A 14,674-nucleotide genomic window follows, 5' to 3' on the forward strand; every position below is an offset into this window, starting at 1 on the left:
TCCTTGGGTAGAGGGGGAAGGGGCCTGAGGGTCTGGGCCCAAGTGGGGATCAGAACTCCGTGCTTGTACGTCGGGTTGGGGCAGGGTTGTTGGGGGTGGGGGAAGATGTGTACCAGACCAAGAAACCCACTGCCATCCGGCTCCGTTTGGCACTCCTCCCAATCCCTCCCTCCCTCCCAGAGGAAAAAGCCCTCCGCCAGCAGTGGGGAGACTGGCCAAACTTAGAGAGGGACTAGCCTGGCTGCCAAAGGGGATCCTCTTCCTGGGGTGAGAATCCCCACCCCATGGCCCGCCCAGTAGGAGGTTTACAAAAGCCTGACTCAGCCAAGAATCTTCCTTCACCCTCCCGACAAATACACGAGGGCCTGTGCTCCCTCACACGGTTTTATTGCAGAATCTGGAAATGGGGCGAGCCAGCCCCTCCTGCCTGTCTCTGGGCAACATGGAGCCGAAATAAAATGGTACTCATAGGCTGGACAGCACCCTGTACCTTATGACCCTCTAAGCAGGGAGCTCCAAATCTGCTATCCAGACAGTTTAGAGATAGGGGTGGGATGGGGATGAGGTCAAACTGGGGTGCAATCTATCTTTGAGGACTCCTCAGGAAACCTATAAATCTATCCGAGAAGTCTAGATTTAAGGAGGCCTATGCCCCAGAGTCCAGGTTTGTGGGGACTGGTGTATTTAGAGTCTTGATCTGGGGAAGAAGCTAGATCTGGAAACTCCCCAAAAAAGTAGAGGGGGAGGACTCATTTCTGGAGTCCAGACTTGGAGAGAGAGAGCTTAAGTCATAGGTGTTCCACAAGAGCCCAGGTTTGGGGGCCTGGATTAGAGACTACCAGTTGGGTATGATGGAATTAGGAGACTGAATCCTGAAGTCCCTCCCACCCCCCACCCCCACTCCACGGGGGCAGGTGGAGGCCCATTCTAAGGAGGGGCTGGGTCCCAGAAGTGGTTCAGAAAAGGAGCCAATAGTCTTGAACCCTTGGTTTGGGTAAGGGGCGAGTCAGGAGCCTTGGCTCAGGGCCCTGCTTGGCTGCAGCCCTGGCACAGAACTTGATCTCCGTCTGGTACGAAGCCTTGGCCCACCAAGGAGGTAGAGCAGCGGGCACAGGAGAAGCAGCTGTGGTGCCAATGTCGGTCTTCGAAGGACACATACTTGCCTCCACCGAGTCCTGGAGGAAAGGTGGAAGTTAGCTTGGCAGATCCGTTGGCATTGCTGCCCCTCAGCCCGTGCCACTGCCATGGTCTTACCTGCAGCCTCACCATTGCTCCCACCTGTGATGGGGCGCTTGCAGCTGCTGCACTTGGGTGCAAAGAGTTCTCCAAAACAGGCCACACAGTAGGGATCATCATCCCGAGATGTGAACTGCTGTCCCGCAAGGGGTGTCTTGCATCCAGTACAGACCAGGCATTCTCGATGCCAGGGTTGATCTCGATATGTCACTCCACCCTGGGTCAGCGTCTGTGGGGGGCATCAGCCATCAGCAGGGGAATCAGTATTCCCACCCACAACAGGTCTTCCCCTGAATTCACAGGCCCAGCCCCCACCTTGCTGCAGCGGGCACACCGAGGAGCAAACTTGTTCTCATAGCAAGGCACGCAGTAGTGAGCACCCTTGTCGGGCACAAAGGAGCGGGAGCCTAGAGGCTGCTCACACCCACTGCACAGAAAGCAATGCTCATGCCACGTCTGGCCGCCATACTCCAGCTTCCGGGACCCTGTGAGAAACAGGAATCCCATTTAGAGTCTTTGTCCCAAGTTCCTGAGGGTCACTCTGTCAACTCGACTCCCCAAGCTGTCCCCACTGCTTCTATAACCTAGTAGGATTATATCCCTACAAACGAAGTAAGACTCTCACCATATATGCTTCATATGCCAACCTCTTGTACCAAACCGGACATGATGGTTCAGCACATGCTAAGCACATATGTTAAACCTTCCACGCCTCACATAGCACTCTATCTAAAGATACATCAAGTATGTGTAAAATTTATGTTGTCCCTGTATATGCTAAATAAATCATTATATATCAGAAATACCAGGGTTTTTTGTTTGTTTTTGGTTTTTTTTTTTTTTTTTTTTTTTCCTTTGGTTTTTCGAGACAGGGTTTCTCTGTGGCTTTGGAGCCTGTCCTGGAACTAGCTCTTGTAGACCAGGCTGGTCTCGAACTCACAGAGATCCGCCTGCCTCTGCCTCCCGAGTGCTGGGATTAAAGGCGTGCACCACTACTACCTGTCCAGAAATATCAGCTTAACACTCAGGCAAGATCCCATTAGCCAGGCAACTTACACAAAACCTAATGCCCTAGGAATGACAGAGTCACTACATGCTAACCCTTTGTTCTAGGTATATCACTCTCCACGCATGCTAAGTCCTCACATACCTATTAGGCATGCAGGACACCATACATTTAAGTCTACAATTCGATCTCTGCACATAAAACTTCAATGCAGCAACCCTGAGAATCTCAGTATATCCTTAGTCCTCGCATGTACCAAACATGCAGGTCTTCACATAAGCTAAGGCCTGTGTGTGTATCAAGTATATGAACTGCTATGCACATGGTAAGTCCTTAGGTGTTCACTGGGCCTATGGGTCTAATACACACAAAGCCTCCAGCTTGTCAGTTTGGGTACCTGCCAAGCTTTTGTGTGTAGAGCTAGGTGCTCCAATCCGTGCGCATTAGGCTCTCAAGAGCACACATGTACAACGGATCCATACATGTTCCAGTAACAGGCAGTGTGTCTAGATCTCTACCTACACCAAACGTCATCCACCTATGAGACGGGCAGACCCAAAGACCCTACCCAAATGGGAGTTCCCGAAGCCAGGATGAGGCCCTGGGACATACCAGGCATGACGGTCTCCCCACAGGCCGAGCACTGTGAGGAGAAAGCTGTGCAGTAGCACTCATTACAGAGAAGCTCACTGTCCTGGCAGGTGAAGGGCTCATCAGCGAGGGAGCGCTGGCAGCGGCAGCACCGGAAGCAGCCCTCGTGGAAGTGGCGATCCTCGTAGAACAGTTCCTTTGGGGAAAAAAAGCAGGGCACTACTAGCACCAGGGCTTGGTGGATTTATCCTTGGCCCCTCCCACCAGTCTGCACTTACTCTCACCCCTGTCTGGTCGGGTCCTTACCCTTGAGTCGTGCCCGATGAGCTGCTGGCACTCGGCACAGGTGTTGGCGAAGGTGTTATCATAGCAGGGAACGCAGTAGGGACCGCTGTCCGTCTGGATGTATTTGCGGCCGTACAAGGACTCACTGCACTTTGCACAATCAAACGCCTCGCTCATGGTGGTGAGGCTGAGTAAGCCCTGTTAGGAAGGCAAGGTGGGGCAGAGTTCACCTAGAAGGGCTCTAGCATAGCCCTGGACAAGGGCTGTTTGCATTCAAAAAAGACAGGAGGCATAGAAGACATCAGATCAAAGCAGGTGGGGATGGGGGAGACGGCTCTGGGAACCCAAGAGTCCCAGGCTCAGGGCATGCTTGAATCTTGGGTGTTGATTTCTATATTTAACTGTGAGGATAGGAAGGGGTCAGGAAAAAAAATCAGGAAGCAGAAGTTGTTTTCTTATCTAGGCCCTGGCTGATGGGGGGAGGGGGCTTTTCCTGGGTCAGTGACTCACTTCCTGCCCCAGCCTGAGGTACGCTTCCACTCCTTACTGTCCCTAGGGTGCCAAAGGCCAGGATAGGGGGCCACCAACCTCAATGTATATAAACTGGACTCTCACCTCCTGACTCCCAGGATGGGACATTTATCTAGGGTTCTGATCTGGGGAGCTTCGCGTGGAATAGGCTATAATGTGTGCCCCCCCTCCCCACAACTCCCCACCGATGCAGGAAATAAAGGAATGCTGGAGAGAAGCTTGACTGATGTATGGCGGAGGGGGGTGTGAGAAGCTGGGCCTCTCCTCCCGTGGTGGAAATTCAGCCAAGCCAGCACTTGGGAGGCTCAGCCTAGGTTCAGGCAGGAAGGAAACCCTGCAAGCTGGACACAGCCAGACTTCCCCAGCTGGACCCTCGGCCTCCTCCTCTACCACCTCTGCTGTGTCTCTGGTCACACCAGCCTGGACAGTCTTAGCTGCAACATCTGCCGCAGCTGGTAGCAGTGCAGAGGGCCAGATGTCAGCTTTTTGCCAGCCAGAGGGAGAAAAAAGGGGAAAACCGACAGGCCTGGGGGAGGCAGAAGGGAAGTGGAGAGAGGGCAGTGTGTCCCCTGCCATCTCCTACCAGGTGTCTCAGCCTGTAGCTCTGCAAAGGCCCAGGGTCATAATATGTCCTCCCCCCCCCACTCCCGAATCTGGACAGACAGCCCCTGCTGTCTGATTCCCCAGGGCTTAAGGCCAGAGAAGTGAAAGGTGAGAACACAGGAGCCCCTGCAGCCCCATTCAGGTCTCTTTTTGATGGGGAGTCAGAGAAGGGGAGCCCAGGGAGCTGCTGCTGCAGACACCCAGTCCCCCACCAAACCTCAGACACTTTCCATTTTCTCAGGAACAAAGCGTGTTTGCAGGATGAGGTCACCCACACAGCTGCCTCTGGAACAGGAGCAAGAAGAATGGGGGGGCAAGGAAATGGGGTTCCCAGTCTCTTCTGCTGGCCAATGCCAGTCTTGGGGCCCCAAAGTCAGAGTCTCCCAGCTCCACCCTTCTCCACTATGAAGCGATCTCTCAAAGGGCTGGGGAGTGAAGAAGATCCCTTAGGACCCACAGGAAGGGGATGGTGTCTGTCACTGTTGCAAAGGAGGCCGGGGGAAGTTAGAGGGGTACCAAGGAACCTACCAACCCCTTTCTCCATAGCTGTACTGGCTTAAGATAAAGGAGAAGCCTTACTCAGGAAGTACGGCGGCGGGAAATTCTCACAGAGCACCTTGGTCTGCCTTAGAATTCAGACTTCAGTCAGAAACAGATGTTTCAAACCTAGAGGGTTTGCCTCTTTGCAGCTTATGAGTTTGAACTTCCTTTCCACAAAGTGGGAGACACTGGGTTCACACCCAAAGCAGGACACAAGGTCACCAAAGCTGAAGTCTTCAGAATGGAGAGTCCCCAGGGCAGTGGTTATAATGAAGGGTGGAGAGAGTCCCCTCCTTCTCATGCCCCTCCCTGTCATTCAGATGCTGGTTTCCTCTGGCCCAGCTTCTGAGGATTGCCTGGACTGCTAGCCACTGGACAACAGACTGCCATACAGGTGGCCTGTGGCCATGTGTTCACTGGGGGAGTGCCCTAGGTCCTTTCCTTCCTTCCGGGTCTGGCCAGCAGCAGCAGCAGCAGCAGCAGCCGCCGGCCGCCGCCACCGCCACCACAGCTACCTTCCCAGGCCCAGGCTAGCCTTGAATCCACCCCCTCAGAGCCAGTAAGAGCCAGTCAGCATGCTGAAATGAGGCACCCCAAATAGGGTATGGGCGTGCCTTCTGCTTCCTTCCGAGAATCCCCCAATCCCTTAACCTATGTTTCTAATGAGGACAGAGTGAAGAACACCATCAAGGCCTACCTGTCTCTCCCTATCCTGGTTCCTCTTCCTCCCCAATTTCTCCCCATTCCCTCACAAGGCTGGAGGACTAAAAGTATGCCAGGGAGTCAGTCCTGTATTCCTTTCTGGCTGGTAGCAGGCAGGGTTCAGAGGAGACAGTGGATCTTCTAGATGACCCTCATCTGCTATTCCTACTAACACACAGCTCTCTACACTAGACACACACACACACACACACACACACCAGTGAGCTTCCTGGAACTGAATGACAGGACTCCTTCCTGTATGGTGTTCAGCGTATAGCAGTTTGCTTGAATCATGAAATATAAACCTGACTTGGGATCTTGTGACCTTGGGTAGAATCTTTTCATGCCCCGAGACGGTTAGTCCATCTAGTTAAATGAGATGCCATTACCTCTGTCTCCTAGGACTGCTGTCAGGCTCAAATGTGAAAGCATCTGGCGGATAGCAAGTCCCAGGTAAACGGTGGCCAGTGTATTCTTTACTCCAAGCTCCTCACTCCTACCGGAGCCCGACAGTGGGTCTCAGGAAGACCTAAGGCAGGGGCTGGCCTGGGATGTGACTTAGAAAGTCTCAGTGAAGGCTGAGCCTAGGATCTAGCTGAGGGCACCAGCGGGGTCAACACCGGACACCAGGGAGAGAAACCCTAACAATCTTACAGATGGGCAGTTAACCGGGGTACACACTTGCATGACACCTTGTCATTCACGCAATATATATACCACCACCACTGCATCGCATCTCACAAAAGGCAAGCAGGACAGAGTCTATCTCCTCTTGAGAGTTCAGCACAACACACCAAGGGCAGGCTAGGGGCATGGGCAGGAACTGGAGCAGAAGTGTCCTATACCCCACTGAGTGACTCTGCTTAGAAAAGCTTTGGTAGTAATAAAGGGGGCAGTCAGCCTTAAGGGTGGTGGCGATGGGGGGGGGGGCACGACATGGAGGGACAGGAGATACTAGAGCTGGCTCTCATTCCCAGCTGCCAACCCTGCCATTGGAAGACACCCAGAAGTCTTTCCAATTAACCATGCCAACTGCTCAACCCTTGTGTACACCCCCATCCCAGGTCCAGGAGGACCCTGGCCAGTCCCTGCAGCTGTGAGTCAGAATCAGACCAGACCCCTCCCCCTTGACAGGAGACTTATGGGGAGAAACTAATTTCCCCCCCAACCAGGCACCAACCCCAAACTCTCTCCCGCCCCTCTTCCCCATAGGGCCTGGAAGTCAAAGCAGTTTAGGGAAAAGGGGGGTAGGGAGCAGATCCCAGCAGCTGCTCTGAGGACAGGAGAGGAACATTTAATTCACCCCCCCCCCCAGTCCCCCAGGGCTGAAGCAGAGCGTCCAAGATTTGAGTTTAAAAATAAATTGGCGTTGTCTTAGCGGCTGTGTGTACGTGGGGCTCTTTCTTGAGTGGAGCTTTACAGCCTCGGGTCCTCTGCCTCCTGGGGGGGGGGGATGGGTTGGCTGGGAGGGAGACAATTTCCCTCCAGCTTTGCCCCTCCCTTTTCAGACCTGGGGCAGCTGTCAGTGAGTGCACCTAGGAGTCTCTCTCTTCCGCGAACTCTAGCCCACTCCGCACTTCTCAGCATTCTCGGGCTGCTGTCTTTGTGTTTGGGTAGGGGTGTCCCTGTATCTCTGGAGCTGGGTCCCACTGGGACCCCACACTCTGGGGATATCTATCCCTCGGCAGCCAAGTCTTGGTCCCTCAGCGTCTCAAACTCTGAAGTCTCTTTAGGCCTCAGGGAGGCACTACTCTAACAAGCTTCTACCTCAGGGCCCTCTCCAAGGCCCTGGGAAGGGCGCTAGCAATGATTTCCCCGGGGTCATACATTTGCTTCTTAAAAATGCTTCACAGCACCCGGGTCCCCGCAGTGCCTCGAGAACTTTGTCCGTCCATCTCTGCACTAGTTTGAATGACTCCTGGAGCCTCCTGGGGCGCGCGCCCTCGTCTGTTTTACCAGGTTTCCTAAGAGCCTCAGTTTCTCTAAGCCTGATCTCTCTTCTAGTTCAAACTTGGTCCCCTCCCCCAGCAACTCCGGCGGTCCCCTCCCGGCCCGGAGGCGCCGAGTGGTGAGGTCCGTGCTGGCTCGCGTGGTCCCGAGCTCGGGGTGCTTGGGGGTGTCCCAGCGAGGAACAGTGGCTGGGCTCCCCACCCCCAGCAGCGACCCCGGCCCGAACGCAGCGCAAGCACTAGGGCAAAAAGACGGGGCGGGGGACGCTCACCTCGAAGCGGGCGCGGGAGCCAGGCGCGCGCGCGGGTGTGGGTGGGGCCGAGAGCCGATCACACCCCGGGGCTCCTACCTGCGGACCGGGCCGAGCGGACAGAGAGAGCCGCGGAGAGGTAGCCAGCAACGACAGACTGTGTGGGCGAGTGGGCGAGCGGCCCTAAGCCTCCGAGGAAGTGCGCTGGCCCGCCCCGCCCGGACCCCGCCCCCGGGCCCCCAACCCGCCCGCGGGGGCCAGACCCCGCCCCCCTCCTGCCTGCCGCGAGCCCGGCCCAGCTGAACCTGGCGCTCCGACCTTCTCGGCCCCGCCTTGCCCGCCCCCTGCAGCCTGGCCCGCCCCTCTATGCCCCTCCGACCCAAGGGAGCTGCTGGAAGCGATTCTAAGCCAGGGGTGCAGGACTCCTAGGACCGTGGTCCATTTGGGGACCAAACCCCCTCATCATCTCCTCCTAGCTCATTCCCAATGTTAAACTAAGCCTTAGCTTGTGAAGGAGGCCTTAATCCAGCCTACGGGAGGGGGTGTTTTGGTTCTGCTGGCATAGCCTTACCATTGAAGATCAAGGCATTTTCTAGAAACTTGGGCTAAAGAGAGAGAGCCTTTATCCTCTTCAGTTTCAAAAGGCTTTGTTCTACAACTGTGTGGCGAAAGCCCAGGCAATAACCTCCCCAACCTCAGATGTGTCCTGGCACTGAGGTTTCTACAGTGCCCCAGGAATAGTTTTGACCTTCCCGGCTCAGGGAGACCCTAATCCTCGGGCCCATAAGTTTTGGGTTTCTTGGGAGAGGTGTGAAGACTTGTGAGAGGTTGTGTGGTTGCTGGCAGGGGTGATGAAGAAGAAGGGAGGGGACTTCTGCAGTTTCTGACCCTCCAACTTCTACCCTGTGCCGGGAAGGGAGGACTAGAGACTGCCAGGGACACAGGCCCATCCAGGGCCTTGAGGCCACCCCCCCTGGGATCCTTGTCACTAGGAATAAATAGCCTCGATCTGAAGGGCGGGGTGGGGGTGGCGGTGGGGAGACTCTGTTGTGCTGTTTGCAAAACAAGACACAACAAACTAATGCTGGAAATAACCTTTGTATCCATGGTGATTGAGATGCCCAGAGAGGCTTCTCTGATCCAAGGCTGCATCCAACCAGGTTTGTGCTGCAGAGATTAAGATCCCACCAAGGCTGGTGAGGACCCTCCCCTTCGGTAGCACGTATCCGGTTCCTGGATCCTAAGACAGCCTCCGGGCCAGGTTTCCTTTCAAAATTAAATGATTGATTATTGTGTTGTTGATTCTTAAATTACAAGCACATTGAGGGCAGAGGTTGGGTCATTTTTGTTGACTACTGCACTCCCACTACCCCGGCGCCGGGCAGGCAATAAATAACTGATTAGTTAGTGACACACAGGGCTTCAGTTTGGATGCCCGCCCCCTCCGCCGCTCCCTTCCAGGCACCAGCTATCAGGAGTCCAGTCAATGGACAGTCAATAGACCAGGACCGTGGTCCATTTGGGGACCAAACCCCCTCATCATCTCCTCCTAGCTCATTCCCACTGTTAAACTAAGCTTTAGTTTGTGAAGGAGGCCTTAATCCAGCCTGTGGGAGGGGGTGTTAGACAGTCTCAGGGTGGGCCCGTCCTCTGGAGGGTTGCAGCAACTATTCCTTGTTGGAGTAAATAGCAAGAGAGGTCTGTCTGAGAGGCGGTGCTGGCAATAACGGCAGCTGTGCTGGCTAGTTTTATGTCAACCTGACACAAGCTAGAGCTATCCTAAAGGAGGGACCCCCATTTGAGAAAAGGCCTCCATAACCACAGGCTGTCAGAAAGCTAGTAGGGCATTTTCTTTCTATTTTCTTCTTCTTTTTTTTAATTTTTATTTTCTCTTATTTTTGGTTTTTTGAGACAAGGTTTCTCTGTGTAGCTCTGGCTATCCTGGAACTAGCTTTGTAAACCAGGCTGGCCTCCTCACAGAGATCTGCCTGCCTCTGCCTCTGGGATTAAATGCCTGTGCCACAGTGCTAGCTTGGGCATTTTCTTAATTAGTGATTGATGGGGGAGGACCCAGTCCATTGTGGGCAATGCTATCCCTGGGCTGGTGGTCCTGAGTTCTATAAGAAAGCAGACTAGCTGGGTAGTGGTGGCACATGCCTTTAATCCCAGCACTTGGGAGGCAGAGGTAGGCAGATCTCTGTGAGTTCGAGGCCAGCCAGGTCTACAGTGCTAGTTCCAGGACAGCTAGAGCTGTTACACAGAGAAACCCTGTCTCGAAAAACAAAACAAAACAAAAAAAAAAGAAAGAAAGAAAGAAAAGAAAAGAAACAGGTTGAGCAAGTAAGAAGCATACTTTTCTTTTATGGCCTCTGGTGCATCAGATCCTGCCTCCAGGTTCCTGCCTTGCTTGAATTCCTGTCCTGACTTCCTTCAATGATGGACTAAGATGGAGTGTAAGTCAAATAAACCCTTTCCTCCTCAACTTGCTTCTGGTCATGGTGTTTCCTCACAGCAATAGAATCCCTGACGGGAGCCTTCAGGAAGGGGAGAGTTATGAGCAAGCAGGAAAGGTGCTTCATCTAGAGTCTCCCTTCTCTTCCTGTGGCTGGAAGTGCTACTGAAGGGCTTTCCCAAGAGCCAGGACTCTGTGAGCTCCCACTTCGCAGTGTTCCCTAAATCCTTTACATACACGAATGCACGTAATTATCGAATAAACACACACACACATATACATATTTATACTCGCATATAGTGTATATATGTGTGTTTGTGTGTGGTGTGTGTATGTATTCGCCTGAGTGGGCTCACATGTGTGTGCTAGTGCTGGTGTGCCTGTGTGCTTATGTGAAGGTCAGAGGTCAACCCTCTGGAGTCAGTTCTCTTTAATGTGGCTTTGGTGGCTAAGACTGCTTGGGATTATTTTCTAATACCATAGACAAAAGCAAGCTGGGGAGGAAAGGGTTATTTTATCTTACAACTCCACATTACAGCATTGGTCAGGGAACCTGGGGCAGGAGCTCAAGCATGGTTTCAAGCAGAAACCATGGAGGAATGTGCTGTGTATTGGCCTGTTTCTTATGACTTGCTCAGCCTGGTTTCTTAGAGCACCAAGCCCACCAGCCCAGGGGTGGTACTGCCCACAGTGAGCTGGGCCCTTCCATGTCAATCAGCCAGTGCTGTGCTCTTCCAGAGGACCAGAGCTGAGTTCTCAGTGTCTATGTGTGGTACCTCACAGTGGCCGTAACTCCAGGGAATCTGATGCCCTTTTCTGGCCTCCTCAGACACCAGCACGGGTGACATTCATTCCCACAAACACAAACATATAAGTATAAATAAAAATAAATAGCAGGGCGGTGGTGATGCAGGCACGCCTTTAATCCCAGTACTCGGAGGCAGAAGCAGTTGGAGCTCTGTGATTTTTTAAGCCCAGCCAGGTATACAGAGCGTGTTCCAGGACAGTCAGGGATGTTATACGGTGAAACTCTGTCTCAAAAAAAAAAAAAAAAGAAGGAGAATTAATAAATTGTAAAAAAAAATTGGAGTGAGCCGGGTAGTGGTGGTGCACACCTTTAATCCCAGTACCCAGTAGGCAGAGACAGGAGGATTTCTGTGAGTTAGAGGCCAGCTTGGTCTACAGAGTGAGTTCCTGGACAGGCTCCAAAGATACAGAGAATCCCTGTCTCAAAAAAAAATTGGGGTATATATGTGTTTGTATATACATACACACGCATATAGGAAGTAAGGGACAACTTGTGGGAAGAAGTTCTTCTTGCCATGTGGTTCCTGGGAATAGTCAGGCTTGGTGGCAAGTGCTTTTACCCACTGAGCCATCTTGCTGGCCTTGCAGTTCATCAGATTCTGCTAGCATAGGTTTAGGGGATTGAACTCAGGTCGTCAGGATCACAGTAAGTGCTTTTACCCACTGAGCTGTCTTAACAGTCCTAAATTTATGTTTTTCATCCTCTTCTCAAAGGTAAGAAAGTGGTTTTCACTGTGCCGACAGCACAGATACTAAAATTAAAATGATACAGAGATTAGCATGTAGGATGACATGCAAATTGATGACGTATTATGTATTTTTAAATACAATAAAATTGTATTGTTATTTTAAAATCCATTAACCTGCAGGAGCAAAAACAAAACAAAATGGAGTTTGGGCCTGTGGTGGTGCACACCTTTAATCCCAGCACTCAAGAAGCAGAGGCAGGCGGATCTCTGTGAGTTTGAGGCCAGTCTGGTCTATATAGCCAGCCAGAGCTACATAGTGAGACTCTGTGGGGAAAGAGGGGTGGGGGGCAGGGAGAGGGATGGAGAGGGGAACACAGATACAGTAAGAAACTGCCAAGAATGACAAAATCAAGATCGAAACCCAGATTGTCAAATGTCAAAGATTCTCATGCCAGAAATGATCCTAACCATTACCTGTGTAGTCAGTGAACCTCTGAAAGGCAGTCTCTTCCTTGAGGATACCATTGTTGGGGACTGACAGAACCATAGAATAAGTCTTCAGGAGGTAGGGAGCCCTCCCCTCTTCCCCCTTCATGGTCAAGTGTTAAGGTTCTACTGTTAGGCCTTGAAGTCTAAAGGTCAGAGAGAGTTAGGAGACTTTTGGCTCTGGCCAATCTGGGGGAGGGAGAATACCTAGGACAGGGGGCTGTGTCCTTTCTCCTCTCCATTTCTAGTGGGCTCACATTTCCCTGCTCACTTTCTTTCCATTGGCCCAGGAAGACGTGCCCCAGGGAGTTCAGGGATCAGCCTCATGGACTCTCTGTCCCTGTTACCCATCTGTCCTCTCCCCCTGCTTGGGAAACAGGTGCATCTGAGACAGAGCTGGAAGCAGAGTGCTTGGCCACCCGCTCAGGTTAAGTGGGTTATTTGTTCCTTCCCCACCCAGGCAGTTCCTGTACACACTTCCCTAGCTCAAGCTCACGGAACCCCATCTTGTCTTCTTGCCTTGCAAGAGCTTTCAAAGGAAGGCTCAGCGTCACTTCTGCCAAGCTGCTCATGGCTTCCTCTGGACGCTGAATCACTCTGGTGCCTACAACCACAAGACCTCCTTCCTCCCAGTGAGAAACACCCTTTTTTCCCCTGGGTATATTGCTCACTCTTAACACCGCAATGCCCAGAGCAGGCCTCAAGCCTGGCAAACACTCTCTTTCAAATCCCATAGAAACATGTGCTCTCATGCCCACAGGGGTGTCACAGAAGATAAAGTGAGAGACTTTGACAGAGAACAGGCAGGGAAGCAGAGAGAACATCGTTAAATGTGGTGCGTAGGTACCATGTGTATGGTATGCTTTAAAAAAAAAGTGCTAACTAGCTATTGCTCTCACTTTACAAAGATTTTGATGATGGGCTCTAAATGCCAAAATAAAAGGTGGTAGTTGTGCAATGTCAATCTAGGGCTAACTCTAGAGTCTCCCACCTCCAGGGTACAGTGATGGCTTCCCCAGATGCTGCTGGATAAGTCAGGAGTGGATACAGCAGCCGTCTGGTCGTTCCATCAGATAGCTAAGCTTCCTGAGATAATGCTGGAAAGGTGGTCCAGATTAGATGATTGACTTCTTTTTCAAGGTTGACAAATAAAATGGAATTTTCCTAAAGCATGTGGACCTAACTGAGAAAAGATGAAGTGTGTAGAAGCAGGAAAAAAACTTCATACTGTGACCTTTTTCATACCTATTTGTCTCCTGGACTCTCTGAAGAGGGTTTCTGTGGCATTCTTCAGCTGGAGAGGTGACCAGTGTCATGTAAAATGGAGGCAGTTAAAGAACCTGTCGAGCCCGGCGGTGGTGGCGCACGCCTTTAATCCCAGCACTCGGGAGGCAGAGGCAGGTGGATCTCTGTGAGTTCGAGGCCAGCCTGGTCTACAAGAGCTAGTTCCAGGACAGGCTCTAAAAAAGCTGCAGAGAAACCCTGTCTCGAAAAACCAAAAAAGAAAAAAAAAAAAAAAAAAGAACCTGTCGAAGCCTGTGTAGTGGTGCATGCTTTTAATCCCAGCACATGACAGGTGGATCTCTCTGAGTTTGAGGTCAGCCTGGTTTACGTAGTGAGTTCTGGGACAGCCAGAGCTACATAGTGAGATCTTTTCTCAAAAAGTCAAAAACAAACAAAAAAGAGTCCATTGAAGATTAGCTTCCTGTACTAGAAAAGAATCCAAATGCCAACAAATAAAAAGAATGAGAGAGACAGACAGAGAGAGACAGAGACAGAGACAGAGAGACAGAGCAAGTAATCCCAGATGCCTCTGTAATGCCTTGTTGGGTCCAACTCTCTCTGGTACTACTTAGAGGCAGCTTTCGTGATGATAAAAATAACACCGCTAGCTGGGCGTGCTGGTGCACACTTGTAATCCAAGTACTCTGCAGATGCAAGAGAATCACAGTGAGTCTGAGACCAGCTGGGTCTAGTGAGTTTCAGGGCAGCCAGGCTTATATAGATAGACCCTGCCTCAAAAACACCAAACCAGATGAGACTAAACCAAATCCGATAAAACCAGAAAAAAGAGACGGAACAATTTTATTGTGAACCTGCTAGCAAGTAAATAGAGCATTAAGCACTCTAAACATATTATGCTATTCAAGTCCCACAATCCTATGGGGATAATATTATTTTATTATTTTACAGCTAGATGTGAATACCAAACCTTAGCACAGCTAACTTTCCTTGGTTAAGAGCAGGGGTGGCCCTGGGTGATGGTGGCACCTTTAAGGCACCTTTAATCCCAGCCCCCCCTTTTTTTGTTTTTTCAAGACAGCTCTTATAGACCAGGCTGGCCTTGAACTCACAGAGATCTGCCTGCCTCTGCCTCCCGAGTGCTGGGATCAAAGGCATGTGCCACCACCTCCCGGCAATCCCAGCATTTTAATCTCAGCATTTGGAAGGCTGAGGCAGGAGACTCTCTGTGAGTTCGAGGTTAGCCTGGTCTACAGAGTGAGTTCCAGGACAGGCTTCAAAGCTACAGAGAAACCCTGTCTCAG

At 51.8% G+C, this 14,674-nt stretch overlaps 1 protein-coding gene and 1 pseudogene across 3 annotated transcripts; one reads left to right on the forward strand and one right to left on the reverse strand.

The window, feature by feature from the left end:
• Positions 1-371: 371 nt before the first annotated feature.
• Fhl3 (four and a half LIM domains 3) lies at positions 372-7,882 on the reverse strand. Of its 3 annotated transcripts, none has more exons than XM_038333622.1 (6): positions 7,716-7,882; positions 3,140-3,316; positions 2,855-3,029; positions 1,552-1,721; positions 1,279-1,465; positions 372-1,175 (listed from the first exon to the last, which is right to left on the reverse strand). In XM_038333622.1, exons 2-6 carry the CDS (start codon positions 3,293-3,295, stop codon positions 1,021-1,023), a joined length of 843 nt encoding a protein of 280 aa, XP_038189550.1. In that variant the 5' UTR covers positions 3,296-3,316; positions 7,716-7,882; the 3' UTR covers positions 372-1,020. The 3 variants fall into 3 exon arrangements, with proteins under 3 accessions (XP_038189550.1, XP_038189548.1, XP_038189549.1); XM_038333620.1 differs by having other exon boundaries at positions 1,255-1,465; XM_038333621.1 differs by having other exon boundaries at positions 1,255-1,465; positions 7,794-7,877.
• Positions 7,883-11,687: 3,805 nt separating this feature from the next.
• Positions 11,688-11,775, forward strand: LOC119818110 (annotated as a pseudogene).
• Positions 11,776-14,674: the final 2,899 nt, after the last annotated feature.

This window comes from Arvicola amphibius, chromosome 6 (genome assembly GCF_903992535.2).
Source record: "Arvicola amphibius chromosome 6, mArvAmp1.2, whole genome shotgun sequence".
In the NCBI taxonomy this organism is placed as follows: Eukaryota; Metazoa; Chordata; class Mammalia; order Rodentia; family Cricetidae; genus Arvicola; species Arvicola amphibius.

Excerpts from the sequence above, each read along its gene's own strand:
- Fhl3 (XM_038333620.1), bottom strand. The coding sequence starts at position 3,295 with ATGAGCGAGGCGTTTGATTGTGCAAAGTGCAGTGAGTCCTTGTACGGC. Across the intron at positions 1,466-1,551 it reads GGTGTGCCCGCTGCAGCAAG|ACGCTGACCCAGGGTGGAGT; the intron begins GTGGGGGCTGGG and ends TGCCCCCCACAG. Across the intron at positions 1,176-1,254 it reads GAGCAATGGTGAGGCTGCAG|GACTCGGTGGAGGCAAGTAT; the intron begins GTAAGACCATGG and ends CCTTTCCTCCAG.